This window comes from Narcine bancroftii, chromosome 5 (assembly GCF_036971445.1).
Source record: "Narcine bancroftii isolate sNarBan1 chromosome 5, sNarBan1.hap1, whole genome shotgun sequence".
Classification (NCBI taxonomy): domain Eukaryota; kingdom Metazoa; phylum Chordata; class Chondrichthyes; order Torpediniformes; family Narcinidae; genus Narcine; species Narcine bancroftii.
Window position 1 is genome coordinate 106,057,213 of NC_091473.1, and position 18,119 is coordinate 106,075,331.

The window sequence follows — 18,119 nt, forward strand, 5'->3', positions numbered from 1 at the left end:
GCGCAGCTCAGACGGCAAAGTCCTCCTCAGCGACAAGATCTCCATCCTCAACCGATGGTCAGAACACTTCCAATCTCTTTTCAGTGCCAACCGCTCAGTCCAAGATTCCGCCCTGCTCCAGCTCCCTCAACAGCCCCTAAGGCTAGAGCTGGATGAGGCCCTCACCCAGGATGAGACATATAAGGCAATCGAACAACTGAAAAGTGGCAAAGCAGCAGGTATGGATGGAATCCTCCCAGAGGTCTGGAAGGCTGGCGGCAAAACTCTGCATGCCAAACTGCATGAGTTTTTCAAGCTTTGTTGGGACCAAGGAAAACTGCCTCAGGACCTTCATGATGCCACCATCATCACCCTGTACAAAAACAAAGGCGAGAAATCAGACTGCTCAAACTACAGGGGAATCACGCTGCTCTCCATTGCAGGCAAAATCTTCGCTAGGATTCTCCTAAATAGAATAATACCTAGTGTCGCCGAGAATATTCTCCCAGAATCACAGTGCGGCTTTCGCGCAAACAGAGGAACTACTGACATGGTCTTTGCCCTCAGACAGCTCCAAGAAAAGTGCAGAGAACAAAACAAAGGACTCTACATCACCTTTGTTGACCTCACCAAAGCCTTCGACACCGTGAGCAGGAAAGGGCTTTGGCAAATACTAGAGCGCATCGGATGTCCCCCAAAGTTATTCAACATGATTATCCAACTGTACGAAAACCAACAAGGTCGGGTCAGATACAGCAATGAGCTCTCTGAACCCTTCTCCATTAACAATGGCGTGAAGCAAGGCTGTGTTCTCGCACCAACCCTCTTTTCAATCTTCTTCAGCATGATGCTGAACCAAGCCATGAAAGACCTCAACAGTGAAGACGCTGTTTACATCCGGTACCACACGGATGGCAGTCTCTTCAATCTGAGGCGCCTGCAAGCTCACACCAAGACACAAGAGAAACTTGTCCGTGAACTACTCTTTGCAGATGATGCCGCTTTAGTTGCCCATTCAGAGCCAGCTCTTCAGCGCTTGACGTCCTGTTTTGCGGAAACTGCCAAAATGTTTGGCCTGGAAGTCAGCCTGAAGAAAACTGAGGTCCTCCATCACCCAGCTCCCCACCATGACTACCAGCCCCCCCACATCTCCATCGGGCACACAAAACTCAAAACGGTCAACCAGTTTACCTATCTCGGCTGCACCATTTCATCAGATGCAAGGATCGACAATGAGATAGACAACAGACTCGCCAAGGCAAATAGCGCCTTTGGAAGACTACACAAAAGAGTCTGGAAAAACAACCAACTGAAAAACCTCACAAAGATAAGCGTATACAGAGCCGTTGTCATACCCACACTCCTGTTCGCCTCCGAATCATGGGTCCTCTACCGGCATCACCTACGGCTCCTAGAACGCTTCCACCAGCGTTGTCTCCGCTCCATCCTCAACATCCATTGGAGCGCTTTCATCCCTAACGTCGAAGTACTCGAGATGGCAGAAGTCGACAGCATCGAGTCCACGCTGCTGAAGATCCAGCTGCGCTGGGTGGGTCACGTCTCCAGAATGGAGGACCATCGCCTTCCCAAGATCGTGTTATATGGCGAGCTCTCCACTGGCCACCGTGACAGAGGTGCACCAAAGAAAAGGTACAAGGACTGCCTAAAGAAATCTCTTGGTGCCTGCCACATTGACCACCGCCAGTGGGCTGATATCGCCTCAAACCGTGCATCCTGGCGCCTCACAGTTTGGCGGGCAGCAACCTTCTTTGAAGAAGACCGCAGAGCCCACCTCACTGACAAAAGACAAAGGAGGAAAAACCCAACACCCAACCCCAACCCACCAATTTTCCCTTGCAACCGCTGCAACCGTGTCTGCCTGTCCCGCATCGGACTTGTCAGCCACAAACGAGCCTGCAGCTGACGTGGACTTTTACCCCCTCCATAAATCTTCGTCCGCGAAGCCAAGCCAAAGAATTGTTTGATTACATATTTAAAACTGTGGAGCACAGGGGCAAATAAAGGGGAAAAAATAGTGTCTTTGTCCCAAACATTATGGAGGCACTGTATGTAAATACTGCTCATTCCTTCCACCATCCTGGCAATAATAATCTCCTACCTCAGAATTCAATATATATCGTATTTCTATTCATAATCAACATTTCCTACCCATGGTAAAACAAAACATAAAATTTCTGGTCTCAAATAAAGCCACAAAAATTTCACACAACCGAATCCAAATTATTTCTTTATATTGCAAGGTAAAAAGGAATGGAAATGGAAAATAAATTAATATTTTTCATATGTCTTCACAAAGAGAGGACAAAATAATTGTAATTGTAATGCAAGGGGAAAAATATCAAGGGGAGGAACTTAATAGATTTAGTGCAAATAGAAAAAAGTTAATGGAAAATGTAATGAGACTTTATGTAAACAAATGTCTAGGACAAGATGATTCCCACTCCAGTGAATTGTAAAATGGTGCCAAGGAAATTACACATGATGCAAGTCAGATACTTCCAAAGCCCTCATGATTTTGGAATTATAACTGAATTGTAAAATGTCAATCTATAATTTAGGAGAGAATGTCAAACTAACATCAGTTGTGAGTAGTTTTTACTGGAATTCATTATCAAGGAGGGATCACTGAGTGATGATCAGAAAGATCCAAGATCAGATTGGTAAAAAGTGATATTTGACTTACTTAGCAGACTTGTTATGAGGTTACCAAAAACATAGCGAAAGGAATACCAGCACTCCTCAAAGATGTGTATTTGGTTCTCTACATCTACACCTACAACTGTACTGCTACCTATGCTCCAACTCCATCTTCAAATTTGCTGACACCACATGTGCACATTGGCTATAGAATGATTTTGATCAGATTGTAAGATGGGCAGAGCAATGACATCATGATGGCATTTGATAGCAGGTGTCAAGGAGCCCTGGGTAAACTGGAGTTCATGGGAATTGGGGGAAATCCCTCAACTAGTTAGAATCAAACCTAGCATAAAAGGATGATTTCAGTGGTAGTGGAGGTTCAATAGTCTCAGCAATAGGGCTGCAGAGGTTCCGCAGCCCAATCTTCAGTTGCTTCTTTCTTCAATTGTAAGAATCTTTGTTAATGATTGCACAACAGTTGGAACCATTTGTGTCAAATACCGCAAGTTGTGAACAATATCCAACCCTGAGTTAACAGTAGGAAGTAACATTCATCCCCTGACATTCAGTGGCAATTATAATCACGAAATCTATCACTAACAATAACCTGGGAGTTGTCATTGGCAGGAAACTGAATTGGAGTAGTCATATACACAAGAGCAGGTCACAGGCTAGGAATCCTGTGCTGAGTAATTCACTTCCATATTCCCTAAAGCATGTCTACCATTAACAAGGCTGAATTCAACAACACTCAGGATGCTTTATAACATACAAGACATGGCTGCGTGCTTGATAGGCAGACTCATATGAATTGGATGGCAGCTTTGAATGACTACAGATGTTAGGGCTAAGAGTTCAAAAAGCTTCATATCTGTATATTCAATGTTAAGTAAGGAATTTTATGTGATATTCATACTGATGAAAAACTTACAACCAATTCTTTCTTTTGCCTTCTGGCTTTATTTGAATATGTCAGCTAAGGTGTAAACACCAATAGGCAGACCTATTGTATCAGACTGTGGCAGTGAATCCTACCAGGTAGCAGAATACATCGACTCCTTCCAGAATCCCCTGGCACAGAAACACCCCTGTTACATTAAGGACACATACCACTTCACACAAATAGTGAACTCATTAACGGTCCCGGAGGGAGCTATCCTCTTTACTATGGACATTGAGAGCCTATACACAAACATAGAAACAGATAGGGGCATACAGGCAGTCAGGAACATCTTAGAGAAATACCCGGACCCAGACAGACCGGACGATGCCCTGGTCCAGCTACTCTGGCTGGGACTGACCAAAAATGACTTTATATTCAATGACAAATTCTACCTCCAAATAAAGGGGCAGCCATGGGGAAAATGTTTTCCCCTGCCTACGCCAATATATACATGGCAGAGTGGGAGGAAACAGCATTTGAGAGGTGCCCCAAACTACCTATGCAATACTACAGATACTTAGATGACATTTGGGGAGTGTGGACACACACGGAGAGGGAGCTGACAGAGTTTAGAGATATCTTAAACAGCCACCATCCCTCTGTCAGAGTAAAAGAAACCACAGACACACAGAAAATTGACTTCCTAGACACCACAGTCTTCAAACAACTACTGGAGCAGGGGGGGAACAGAAACTGGCCACCAAAGTCTACTTCAAGACTACAGACACACACACTCTCCTACATACAACCAGCCCCCACCGAAAACGCACCTTCAGAGGGATTGTCAAGTCCCAGCTAACTCACTTCCACCGTATCTACACAAGAGAGGAGGACATTAACCAGGCCACAACCATTCTCTTCACTGCCCTGAGACAGAGAGGGTACACAAGACACAGACTCAGATACATCAAATCAGACTTATTGGAAGGACTCAGGAACCCTAGGCCTAGAGATGAGATGACCCTCAAACTCCCCCTCATAACAGGCTACAGCCAGACAGCCCTCAAGGTACACACAGCAGTTGAAACTAGATTTAAACACCCTCAGCCAATACAAAATTGTATCAGCCTTCAAAAGGGCTAGAAATTTGAAAGACCTCCTGGTCAGCACTAAACTACACATGGCCTCAAACTGCAGTCAGAGCCAATGTGGGGCCTGCAAACATTTGAGGACGCACAGAAACATACAGAATAAAAAGACCAACAAATGGGCCTAGAGAGAGCAAAGGATTACCTGTGAGCAAAAGAACCTAGTCTATGCAATCAGATGCAGGAGATGTCGCATCCCATACATAGGTGAAACAAGGAATAGTCTACGAACCCGCCTTAATGGGCACCTGAGCAACATTAGAGCCAAGGACCAAGATATGCCAGTAAGCAGACACTTCCTGCAACATGGAATGGAGTCACTAGAAATCCTAGGCTTACAGACAGACATGAAATGGACAACTCCACAGAGAAAGAGAGCAGAACAAAGGTGGATAGAACTACTAGGAACCACAAAACCAAATGGATTAAATGATAGACGAGTGAGGTGATCCAATTAACCAAGCTTAGCCACATGTACACTAGAGCCCAATCTAAAGCGTCAAAATACTGAGTCCCAACTAACTAGGTACTAAACTAGGGACCCTCGAACACTCCACCATCCACCCCATTATAGCCCTAGACACCAAGCATCACACACCATATCAGCACACACCCTGGCGAAGTCCTCTACCAATAGCCGGGGTATCAAACACCATACACCAGCAAAAATCCGAGAAGAGGGAGACCCACAGGAAAGAACCGAGGAAATCAGGCCCAAGACAAACAACCAATACTCACCACAATACAAACAAATCCCCCCCCTCTTCTCTCTCCTCTCTCTTTTCTCTACATCTTTTCCACCTTCCTCTTCTTCCTCCACTCACCCCTCCATCACCACCCAATCCCTGACCAAAACGCTCCCCATCCCAATCCTGTCTAACAGTCCACTATCCAAGTACTAACCCACTGGATGACAATGACGAGACTAAGGTGCGCCCTGGGATGTGAGGCAATTGAACGAGCAGGGCCGACGATCACCCAGAAAGGGATTCACCAACTGACCCATCCAGTGTACCCTCCAAAAATTCCCAAACACCCACAACTACCCAAACCCACCCCCCTTTTACAAACCCCCCCAACCCAAACCCCCCCCCCACCATAATCCCTCCCCAGCTAGATCTCAAATGAATACCCCAAAACTCAAATCCTGTCATATCACCCTATCTACACAACCCCAAACACCTGGGGGACGGGAACACCCTAACCCAGACCTCAACCTAGAAACATCAACTCCAAACACATCACGATCAACCTTACCCAGACTCTACCTTATCCTAAATACCCAACAACACAAAATAAATTCCACAAGGGTCTCAAGGCCTGACAGCAAACTCAAATAAACACTGCCTGATGTAGACTCTAGGCCATGACACAACCAGGGAGCATAAAGGCACCCTTACCCAGACTTAACCCTAATCCTAAACCCTCCCAAATAACCCAAAATCAATCCCATATGGGCCTTAAGTCCATCTGATTACCTCTGCTAGGCAAGGATCAAGACAGACCCCCTGTGACAGGACACAATCAGTTATCATAGAGGCAGCCTTAGCCAGACTTCACCTAATCCTAAATACCCTGCAATACAAAATCAGTCCCACAAGGCCCTTAAGACCTAATAGCAAACTCAAACAGCCACTGCCTGAGGTAGACTCTAGGCCAGGACACAATCAGAGAGCATAAAGGTACTCTTACCCAGACTTAACCCTAATCCTAAAACACCCATATAACCCAATATAATCTCACATGGCATCTTAAGTCCATCTGGTTAACTCTGCCAGGCAAGAATTAAGACAGACCCCCTATGACAGGACACAACTAGTAATCACGGGGACAACCTTATCCAGACTTTACCTTATCCTAAAGTCCCAACAACCCAAAATGAATATCACAGGGGCCTCAAGGGGTGGCAGCAAACACCACCAGGATTTGCTGAAGGCAGGCTCCCTAGGCCAGGACACAATCAGAGAGCATAAAGGCACCCTTACCCAGACTTACCTTAACCTAAAATACCCACAAATAACCAAAGATTAATCTAATAGGGACACTAAGGCCTTATAAAAAGCTACACCAGACACTGCTTAAGGCAGACTCCCCAGTCTAGGACACAATCATAGATCACAGGGGTAATTTTACCCAGATCTAACCCAAGGATAACCACCCAAATAACCAAACATTGATCCCACAGGGGCCTCAAGTCCATTCAGCTAACTTGGCCAGGCACTGATCAGGACAGACCCCCATGCTAGGACACAATCAGGAATCACAGAGGCAACCTTACCCAGACTCCACCTTATCCTAAATACACAACAACACAAAATCAATCCCACAAGGGCCTCAAGGCCTGTCAGCAAACTCAAAACAGGCACTGCCTGATGTAGACTCTCTAAGCCAGGACACAACCAGAGAGAATAAAGACACCCTTACCCAGTCTCAACCCCATCCAAAGACAACACAAATGGAAGCCCCACAACAACACCAATTCCCATATCAGACTCCCTGGGCCAGAACACTTATGACAAATTACAGGAACACTCTTAACACAGACCCAAGCTTACAATCTAACTCTAACCCTAACCTTAACGGTCCTAACCCCAATGTGGCAGTACAGAGTGACACAGAACCCCAGATAGGGGAAACAAGTGAACACAAGGGGGATGATGATCCCACTGTCCACATATATTCACCCTAACCCTAACCCTTACCCAGACTCAACCCTTTCCAAAGACAACCCAAATAGAAGCCCCACAACAACAGCAATCCCCACAACAGACTCCATGAACCAGCACACTTATGACAAATTACAGGGACACCCTAACACTAACTCTAACCCTAACACCATACAAACTGTAAAAACTTTTGAATGAATGATACAGAGACTTATTGGGAAGATACAAGGCCATCAGAGGCTAGAAACAGACACAGTGTAATGAAAACATGGGCCAGCACAAAGTGGCAGTTCAGAGTGACACAGAACCCCAGAGAGGGGAAACATGTGAACACAAGGGGGATGACTATCCCGCTGCCCGCATATTGACAACCAAACAGATATACAATGCAGTTCACCATTTTGGCTTCTAAAACACTGACCAAAAGGATGCCTCTAAAGACCACAGAGGCAAGACTAGGATTAGGCAGAGTGAGGCTCTGACAGAGGCATTCCACAGCTTTTCCCCCCAACTAGAAACTTCACTTTTTTACCATCCATTAAACAATTAAAAAAAACAATAAATCTTTCTGAACAGAATTCTATTTGACATGGGTGGAGTGCATGTCTATCACACTTCATCCATCTGTCCCCAAAAGTGAAATACAGTCACTGAGATGATAATATACACAGGAAAGAGAAACTTTCTTTTTGGTGCTCCACTATATTTTGATGTCCTACATGGCAACTGTGCCTAAGTAAAAGTTAGCTCTTAAATTCAATAGAAAATGGGGTTTTCAATTCTGAATGCAAAAACATGATTTGAAGGAGGAAAGATGGCCTATCAACATTTAACTGATTTGTTTTTTAAATAAATTGATTTTTCAATGAATGCCAAGACCTTTATTTGCTTGATCATTTAAAATTTGCTGCTGCAAAACAACACATTTTGTGACATGTTCATGACAATAAATTCTGATTCCAATCTCTGGCTTACAAATGCTCTCGAATTTGTATAGTATATTGCGCTGAAATGCAATGTCAACAAGTTTTGTCAGTTGTGCAACTGTGACTATTTTTACAGTAATAGCATTTGACAGCTGAAATAAAAGAATGCACTGTCGAGATATTATCAAAAACTGCTGTCTTTAAAATGCACCCCACCTAGCAAACATGTCAGAAAGGGTTACTGTAATCCACAAAATAGTCTAATCCTCAGGCAATCAAGTCAGACAGCAAAAGACAGGTGTGCTGAGTTCTATTACTTGTGGTTTACTTTGTGCATCTATTCATTAGCTTTTCATATGACAAATATTTTGCAGTCTATCATGCAACACTGAGGTATCAGTACAAGTTAACAGCCAACATCCTGGAATAAGGTCTTCCAGCGTGGCATACTCCTACATAAACATAATTTTAAAGAAATTTGCATGTTCTTGACCTGACTGTTAACATGATTTATTGTTAAACATATGGAAGGACAAACCCAAGTTTAAAAAAAACCTTGAAGATTAAAATAGAGGTTTTAGTTTTTTGGGCTATATTTGTATAACATGAAAAATCTTTATTTCAAAACTCAAATTAACTTTGTGAACTGTTCAGTAACATTACAATTGACCCTGCAGAAAATATGACAGCAACTTGTGGATATCCTTTTATAAATTTAACTCCTGATAATAATAAGGTGAGGTTGTTATACTGTTACCTTAACTGTTATTTGAAGAAAAAAAATGAAAAATATGAACTGGCAAAATGAAGACCTTTTTAAGTTAATAAATCAAGTGAGACAGGAGGGAAAATGTCTTCATATATAAATCAGTTTGTTGACTTATACATGAAAGGTTGAAAACCCAATTGTATGTTGCCTTTGTTTACTTAGGCTTTCATTCAAAGCACACTTACACAGTTCTGAAACTCCTTTATCCTCAATATATACTGTCTCCTTTTACTAAAACCTCCTCTATAATCTGCTATATTTTTCAGTCAGTTCTTTTTATAAACTCAGAAGCCAGTACTTGGATCTTGTTCCTTGTATCAAAGATGTTAACTTTTGGACCAATTTATTTTTAAGCCAGTCTAAAAGATCATTATTTGAAACAGGATGATGGAAATAAAGTAAAAACACAGAAATGCTGGAGGAATTCAGCAGGTCTTGCAGCTTTTGTAGGAAGTAAAGATTTGCAACCGATGTTTTCCCTCTTCAAGGTACGAGTAAAAAAGCAGATAGACACCTGAATTAAAAGGCTGGGGAGAAGGGAAGATAGGCCTCAGACCCAAAACATCAGTTATATATCTTTACCTCCTAAGGACACTGTGAGATGTGCTGAGCCTGTCCAGCATTTTGGTGTTTTTACTACAATCACAGCGTCTGCAGACTTTTTCTGATGGAAATAAAAAGCAAGGCTCTGACTTGAACTATCATTTCAGCTTAAAAATTGCTACTGCAGCTAACCACAGCTGCAGACCATTTTATTCCCAGATCTCATTCTATTCAAACCATAGAGGATGAAAGCAGTATGTTAGGCTCCCAGAGTGGAAATTCCAGTTTATTCTCTCCACATTCCCCAAAATTCTAACATTCCCTGTACATAAAGGGCAATTTAGTGGTCAATAAACTTACTACCCTGCACATCTTTGGCATGTGGGAGGAAACCAGAGTTACCTGAAGGAACTACACAGTCATAGAGAGATGGACAGATAAAACTGGAGGTCAGGTGTGCACCAGGATTCCTTGAGCTGCACAACCATTTCCTTCGCTACAAGGCACATCAAGGACAGAAATGAATTTTCATATTTTGCCTTTGACATTCTTTGAAAAATGTGGCAAGGTATTTTATTGCCATTGGACATATAATTACATTTGCAATGTATGAAACACAGCATTAAATTTGCTCATAGCAAGTTCCAACACATGGCAAACCTGAAAATTACCAGATCTATTACTGGTGGGATAATAATGGCCAAAATATTGGGATAATTCACTTGCTCTCCTTTGCTGAATTAGCAGTTTTTCTTGACTCTTTTCTCACATTTATCTCTCATTCAACACTTGCTCATCCTGCTGCATCTTCCTTTCAGTTCTAACATTTGTATTATTTTTTCACTAGTGCTCAGCCTACTGAGCACTTATAGGATTCATAACAGTTTTATTTCAGATTTTCAATGGTTGAAATAACAACTACACCATGATTATTATTGCTGATATGCCACCCATACAAAACTCATTTTTATTTTAATTCAATTTAATAAGGTAATGCCAAGCTCCTTATATGACTGAAAGAAAAATCCTGAGGAGATTTTAGAATTCCATTCACTTTGCCCAGTTATTTTTCTATCCATCCTAATCTTTAAAATGTGTCCAAAGATCCAAAAGCTCAAAAAGTAAATTAAGGAGGAGCACCTTATATTTCCCTCTGGGCATGATGCGATCTTCTGGACATCGAATTCAAGAATTGCAGATAACGTGTTTTATTTGGTTAATTTGGGACTGGCTAGCTTTGCTGCAGGTCATCCTGCTTATGACTCCATTGACATTGCCTGATTTGCTTGCCCTTTCCTTAAACTGATCTATATTTCACAGCTTTTACATGCTCCTTTGTTTTCAAACTTCTTTATTAACCACCCAGCTTCATTAGCAGCTCATCACCACAACAAATTTAGCTGCTTTAATCCTCCTTGCTAACTTGTTTTCTTTCCTTCCCTATTCTGATAAAGAATCTTTGACCTGAAACATTAACCATTTCTCTTTCCACAAATGCTGTCTGGCCTTCTAACATTTTATTATTTGCTTTAGATTTTGAGCACCTAGATTTTTTAAATATTTTCAACAGTTGAAAAATTTATACACGTGCAGTGTGACAGTTCACATTAGACTTGCATCCACCCTTAACAGCTTCTCCTTTGGCTCATTCCACTTATTTCAAGTCAAAGATTAGCCATGGGTCTCAGCGATGCCTGTCTTTTTATTAGACATGTGGAGCCAACTTTCACTTTGACCTTAAATTCACTCAGTTCATCTCTGGCAATACTCTCACCTTTCTCAATCTCTCTGTCTCCGTATCAAGGGACAAACAATCTACAGACATTTTCTATAAATCAAACAACTCCCAGTTACCTCAACTACACCTCATCCATTCTTCTGTTCCTTTCTCTTAATTCCTGTATTCCTTGCATTTTTTTCCATGCTGAGGCCTTCCATTCCAGCACATCTGAAATGTCCTTCTCCTTCAGATAATGTGGCTTCCCCTCTGCTGCGATGAACTCAGCCTTTACCCTCATCTCCTCTATTTTCTGCACATTTGCCCTGGTTCCAGACATAACAAGGGGAGGATTCCCTTTGTCCTCACTTACAACTCCTTCAGCCTCTACATTCAACATATTATTCTCTGCAATTTCCACTACCTGAAACAGGATCTCACCATCTCCTCACTGCTTTCTGTAGGGACCATTCCCTCTATGACTCATTTGTCCACTCATCCCTTACCACTGATCTCCCCCATCAGTACCTACCTGGTGACTGGAGGAAATCCTGTACTTGTGCCCACACCTCCTCCCTAAGGGTCCAAAACAGTTCTTCCAAGTGAAACAGCACTTCACTTGTGAATCTGCCTGCATCATTTACTGCATCTAGTGGTATTGATGTGGCCTTCTCTACATTGCGGAGACTGTACGCAGTCTGGGGGATTGTTTCATTGACCATCTGTTCGTTGCAACAGCAAGGAGCTCCTAGTGGCCATCTATTTTAATTTCACACACCACTGCCACATTGACATCTGCCCATGGCCTCATGTACTGCCAAATCTAGACCATCCGCTTTTGGAAGACAACACCATGGCAGTCTTCATAGACCTTGAAATTCCCTTAACCGGCTCCTCTAGTCTCTCTTTCTCTATCCTTATGTCTCCTTTCTTCTAGATCCCCATCCCATCCCTTTCTTCCACCAGAGAGCTATATTTCTTAGCCCTCTGTCCTCTCCCCATTACTTCTTAGCTTCTTTCTCTTCTACTCTCCCATCTGCACCCATCTATTACCAGTTGCACATTAAACTGTGCTCCTCTGACTTCCCCTTCCTCCCTCCTCCCCCACCTTTTTATACAGGTGACTGTGTTTTTCCCAATTCCTGACAAAGGGGTCAGACCTGAAATGCTAGTTATCTTTTACTTTCTATGGATGCTGTATGACCTGCTGGGATTCTCCTGCACTTTTTGTGAATTTCACTTGACCCCAGATTTTCTTGTTTAACTCCAAAAATCTTTATATAGCTCAAGTATATTTAATGAGGTAGGCTCCACTATTTCTTTGAGAAGATATTTTAACAGATTAATTACTCTCAAAGAAAATCATTTCCCCCTCATATCTGTCCTGAATCTTGAAGCTGTCTCCTAGAACTACTCTCACATATCAGTGGAAACAATTTTCCCGCCTCCTTTATTTTTTTCTTCCAAAATGAATGACATCAAATTTTATCAACATTGTATTCCATCTGCAACTTTTCATCACCTATTCCATTATCTCATTATGTAGGTCAAGATCAAATTTTATATGTTAATGCTCCCGTGAGAAACTTGTGATGTTTTGCTGTAGTTAAAACAAATTGTTACTTAATAGATTTTCTCTTGTCACATCTTAATTTTCTTAAAACTTTTATGGGAATACTTAGTACTTCCAAATGCTTCTCATTTCTATTTTTTTAAAGAAAGATTTGTTTTCATATTAATAAGATATTCTTATAGATTGCAGTAAGTTTTACCTCATCCCTTATATCCTCTTGTTGTTGAGCTGCAAAGATCTCCATGGCATTCATCAGCCGCATCATTAAATCATCTACTGTTGTGTTACCTAGCAACGAAGGAACACAATTCCGCTTTAAGTTATGAAGATTACTGAATGTTTAATAGAGGGAAGCAATTCCAGCTTTCATTAGAAGGGCATTAAGAAGTGGCACTTTTTTTTAAAGAAAGGGCATGAATTCAAAATTAGATTGAATAGATTCCTTTTGAGTGCCAGCATAGCTATGTTTAAATCATATACTTTAGCTTGCCTACATCTTAAAAGATCAGTTTGGAGTCATTAGATTTAATTGGCCAATAAAATCTTGAAAAGATAATTTAGAAGCAAGCACTTTTGACACGTGACTTAATGATAGATATTAGACGAAATAAAAAAATAACCTTATTCAAATTATAATGTTAATCATGTTAAAATGAACATTTTTATACATTTTAATACATGAACTTTACAGAAATTACATCCAAAAATGCCAACTTGTTCTTGAAATTACCTTGAATCACATTCAAAACTTCATTTGATGACCTTTTCCCCATAATAATAAGCAGTAATGGAAATTGATCAGTTTTATACGTTCGGATTGTTTGTGCCACAACACTGCCGAAATGTCTTGTACACATACTTAAAAATCTGTGAAAAGAAGGAAAAGTAGTTTGGCCTATTAATACATTCAAAAATGATTATCCATGATTTAATGAGGCACAATTAATTTAGCCATGAATTCAAGTTACTCATTATTATTTTTGCCAGTCAACTTTGAAACTATCCTAATCTACAAAATTGTTTTCTCATACAAAAATTACATGGCATCTGCAACAAGGTGCAATTGGAATTCCTTCTCCAGTCAGTTTTAAACCATTCACAGTTGGTTACTTCATTGTTGTGCTACGGACTGGTAAAAATGAAACAGCAAGAATAACAATGTTTTCTGTAAAACAACTGAATGAATATTTCCAAAGTGTTCAGATACTTTGGGTTGATCGGTTAAATATTCATAAAGGGTATTAATTTATTGAAACACTAAAGCTATATTGGAGGGAAAGATCCTTAAATGAATATTTCAATCTATTAAAATTCTGACAAGGTGATTGTTTCCATCTCAATGAGTAAACATTCAAGTAAAATGCTGGTGTTTTTCCCACTTTGCTAAATTAAAATGCAATAAAATAAAATGAGTAAAAATCAATTCCCAATGTTAAAAACTGAAAATACTGAACAGAACAGCTGGAATACAATAGATCACCTGATTCTACAAAGGAAAAATGAGAGGCACAAGATTGCCCACCCTAATACATCCAAAATGTTACCGCACTGTACTTTCAAAACAAACAATAATTAAGTTCAATCATCTTATCATTCTGTTTAACCATCAATTTACCTTAGTGATTACTTAACAATTAGAAAGATTATGTCCAAAACTAAACAAAAAAAATCACACTGTCATAGCAACTGCAATGAAATTGGATAAGAGAAATAGTTCAAATTAGAATATTACTAAGCACTTTGAAGGCATAAACACAGGGTTGAGCAGGAGATTTCAGATTTGATTAAAAGTTTTATATGTAGACAGACAGCAGAGTTACAGGCCATTTCGGCCCACAAGCCAATGCTGCCCAATTAACACCCAATACGGATTTGAGGTAACTGGAGCCCTCAGGAAATCCCATGCAGACATGGGGTGAATGTACAAACTCCTTACAGACACCGTGGGATTTGAACCCATCCGATTACTGGCATTGTTGCGCTAACCACGCTGCCCAACTTCTGTAAAATGCTACTATACAATAGCATATTTTACAGTGAATCAAACTGTATCAAATTAAAGCAATTTTTTCTGATGGACTACCAAAGGCTACTTTTTGTAATGAGTATTCAGCAGTACTGCTTGAGTCACAGGCATTAAAGCAAACCTAAAAATCAGATAATGGAAATCACTGCTTTTAGTTTGGCTCTCTCAAGCTAGTCCCGAGTAATGTGGCCCACATTTTCACTGATGAGTTTAAGACAGTTTTAAAATTACCATCCATTATTGTGAGTAGATTAAAAATTGAAGTATCTCACAGTAATGCATAAAGGCTGCAAAGGAACAAGTGCAATTCAAATTTCTTTCTCATCCTGACCCTGATAATTCCATTTTAAATTTTACCTGCTAAAGGTAACCAGAATATGATCAGAGAAGTGAAGAATAAAATAAATGGTGAATAATTACATCTAAGCATGTGACAAATAAATCAAGCATGATATTTTCCCTTTTGGTTGAATATCAGTTGTTTTCTTGAGACTGTTTCAGCCATCATAACAACTTCAGGCTGAATAAACATGTAGCCTTATAAAACACAAGTTAAAATGTTGAACAATATACACAAAATCATAAAGGCTATTTTTAAAATGAGTCAGAAATTACTTGTGAGATGACTTTTGGCAAAGGGCCTTCTTTGCTGTGGGAATTTTGAATGAACAGAAAGACAAAGACATTATGAGATTTGTATTTCATTTTCTGTTCTATTAGCATAAGTCAAGATAAAATGGAAAAGATTAACCAAACAGCCCTCGATTTGGCTAGCTGTTCAGACTTATTCCCCATACACTCCTGGTAGTGAAGCATGGATCCAATCATCTCAGACCTCCTAACCACGCAGCTAAGCAAGGTTTAATCAGCAACGTTATCACTTCATAGGTAGTACTCAGGATCAAGGATGACCTGCATTGGTTCCTAGGTGGCAAATGAGGCTGAAAGGGATGAGGTAGGATATGACTGTTGGGACAGTGAGTGCATCCTTCCAATGTTAACAAAAGACTTCTGTATACTCCTGGTGCATTGCTTGGAGGTTCTCAATAAGATCCCATGCAAAACAGGCACTGGCTGTCCACCCTATCTATGCCTCTCATTGTAAGAGTACTCAATCAAGACACAGCGGCAAGCGTTGTAGATTTCCTACAGCAGCCTCCGAACCAAGGCAAATACGCGGCCCTCAAAGAGCTGTTAACTTGCACTTTCGGGCTCTCCCGGCATGAATGTGCCACTTGGATGCTGCATATGGACGGATTGGGGGACAAGGCCCCACGTGCCCTGATGAGCGAGATGCTCACTTTGACCAAGGGCCACAAGTCTTGCCTTCTTTTTGAGATGATCTTTCTGGAGCAACTACCCAAGGATATCAGACTCTTGCTCACGGATGTGGACTTCAGTGACCTCCGGAGAGTAATAGCCTGGGCAGGCATACTCTGGAGAGCAAAGAAGGATACCAGCGCCATTGTAGACTGAGTCAGCAAGCCCCACCCACAGCCAACTGTTAAGCCAAGACCAACAGAGAGGCAAGTTAATACCCTGGGACAATCCTGCTATTATCATCAGCGATGGGGTGTGGAAGCCCATTAATGCCGCCCACCCCACAGGTTTCCGGGAAACACCTTGGCCAACCATCGTTGATGACTGCGGCGGTTGGCCCATGTGATATAGCCTCCTCTACATTTGGGTCTTCTTGTCAGTCAGACGTTTCCAGGTCAACACCAGCGCAGAGATAAGCGTCCTACTCCCTGCAGGCTTCGACACCCGCAATGGCAAGCAGGGCTCAGCACTGAAGACAGCTAACAGCTCCTTCATCTGAACTTTTGGTACTCACACCATCCCCCTTTGGTTCTTTACATGGACTTTCACTCTCATAGCCGTGGCGTAAACAGCTCTGGGGGGCCAATTTCTTTCGTGCCCAACTGCCTGCTCATAGACCTCAAGGGATGGTGCTTGTTGCATGCCAGAACTTTTCAGATTATCTCTGGGAGAAGCCAAATTACCTGCCCCCACCTAGACTCTATAATGCTTTCTGATAATAAGTTCGCCCGCATCTTGGCAGAGTTCTTCTCAATAGTGGTGCCACAGTTCTCCACAGCTGAGCCAAAGCACGGGGTAAGGCACCACATTCTGACGGAGGGCCCCCCGCTCCACACCGAAAAGCTTAGCCTAGTGAAGGAGGAATTCAAGAAAATGGAGGAGCTAGGTATTGTGCAGCATTCTGACAGTCCCTGGGCCTCCCCCCTCCACGTGGCGCTAAAGACAGCGGTGGGGGGGTGGAGGCCATGTGATGTCTACCACTGCCTCAACGAGGCTACTCACACGACAGATATCCACCACATCCAAGACCACCGCCAACCTGCTCAAGGCACGCGTGTTTTCCAAGGTGGACCTCATTCAGGGGGTACCACCAAATCCCAGTTCACCCCTGGATGACCCCAAGAATGCGATTATAACCTCCTTTGGCCTGTTCGAATTCGGGCTGAAAAATGCGGCACAAACTTTCCACCAGCTGATGGACACAGTGGGCCGGGACCTCCCATTTGCATTAATCTATTTGAACAATATCCTCATCACCAGCCACAGCTGCAAAGACCACACCACCCATCTGAGATAACTGTCCACCTGGTTGAGTGAATTTGGATTGATAATCAACTCCACAAAATGGTAATTCAGCCTGGTCACTATTGATTTCCTGGGGTATAGAATAAACAAACACAGAGCAACGCCACTCCCTGAGAAGGTTGAGGTAGTCTGGGACTTCACCAAGGCATGAACTGTAAAGGGTCTGCAGGAATTTGCCGGTATGATAAACTTTTACCAGATTCATAACAACAGCGGTCTGCATCATGTGTCCCTCTTTGTGTTAATGGCGGGCAAGTTAAAGGACATTACTTTGGATGACAAGCCTTTGAGGGCCAAAGACGCATCGGCAAACGCCACCCTCCCAGACCAGAAGCACCTACTGCTCTGACAGTTGATGCCTCCAGCACAGTGGTAGGAGGTGTACTAGAACAGCTCATTGAAGGCCAATGGCAACTCCTGGCCTTTTTCAGCAGGCACCTCCGCCCCTCCCAGAGCTCAAATACAGCACTTTCGACCGAGAGCTATTGATGCTGTAACTGGCGGTAATACATTTCCATTAATTTTTGGAAGGTCGGTAATTTAAATTCTTCACTGATCACAAGCCATTGACCTTCACCTTCCATAGGTATCGGACCCGTGGTT

General features: G+C 42.0%; 1 protein-coding gene across 3 annotated transcripts in view; it reads right to left on the reverse strand.

Moving 5' to 3' along the window:
* faf1 (Fas (TNFRSF6) associated factor 1) overlaps positions 1–18,119 on the reverse strand; it is a 332,733-nt gene that overhangs the window by 59,780 nt on the left and 254,834 nt on the right. For all 3 annotated transcript variants that reach the window (XM_069938594.1, XM_069938592.1, XM_069938593.1), the window contains exons 14-15: positions 13,596–13,732; positions 13,065–13,153 (exon numbers count right to left, since the gene is read on the reverse strand). In XM_069938594.1, the coding sequence (XP_069794695.1) occupies positions 13,065–13,153; positions 13,596–13,732 (226 nt within the window). The remainder of the gene's footprint in view (positions 1–13,064; positions 13,154–13,595; positions 13,733–18,119) is intronic.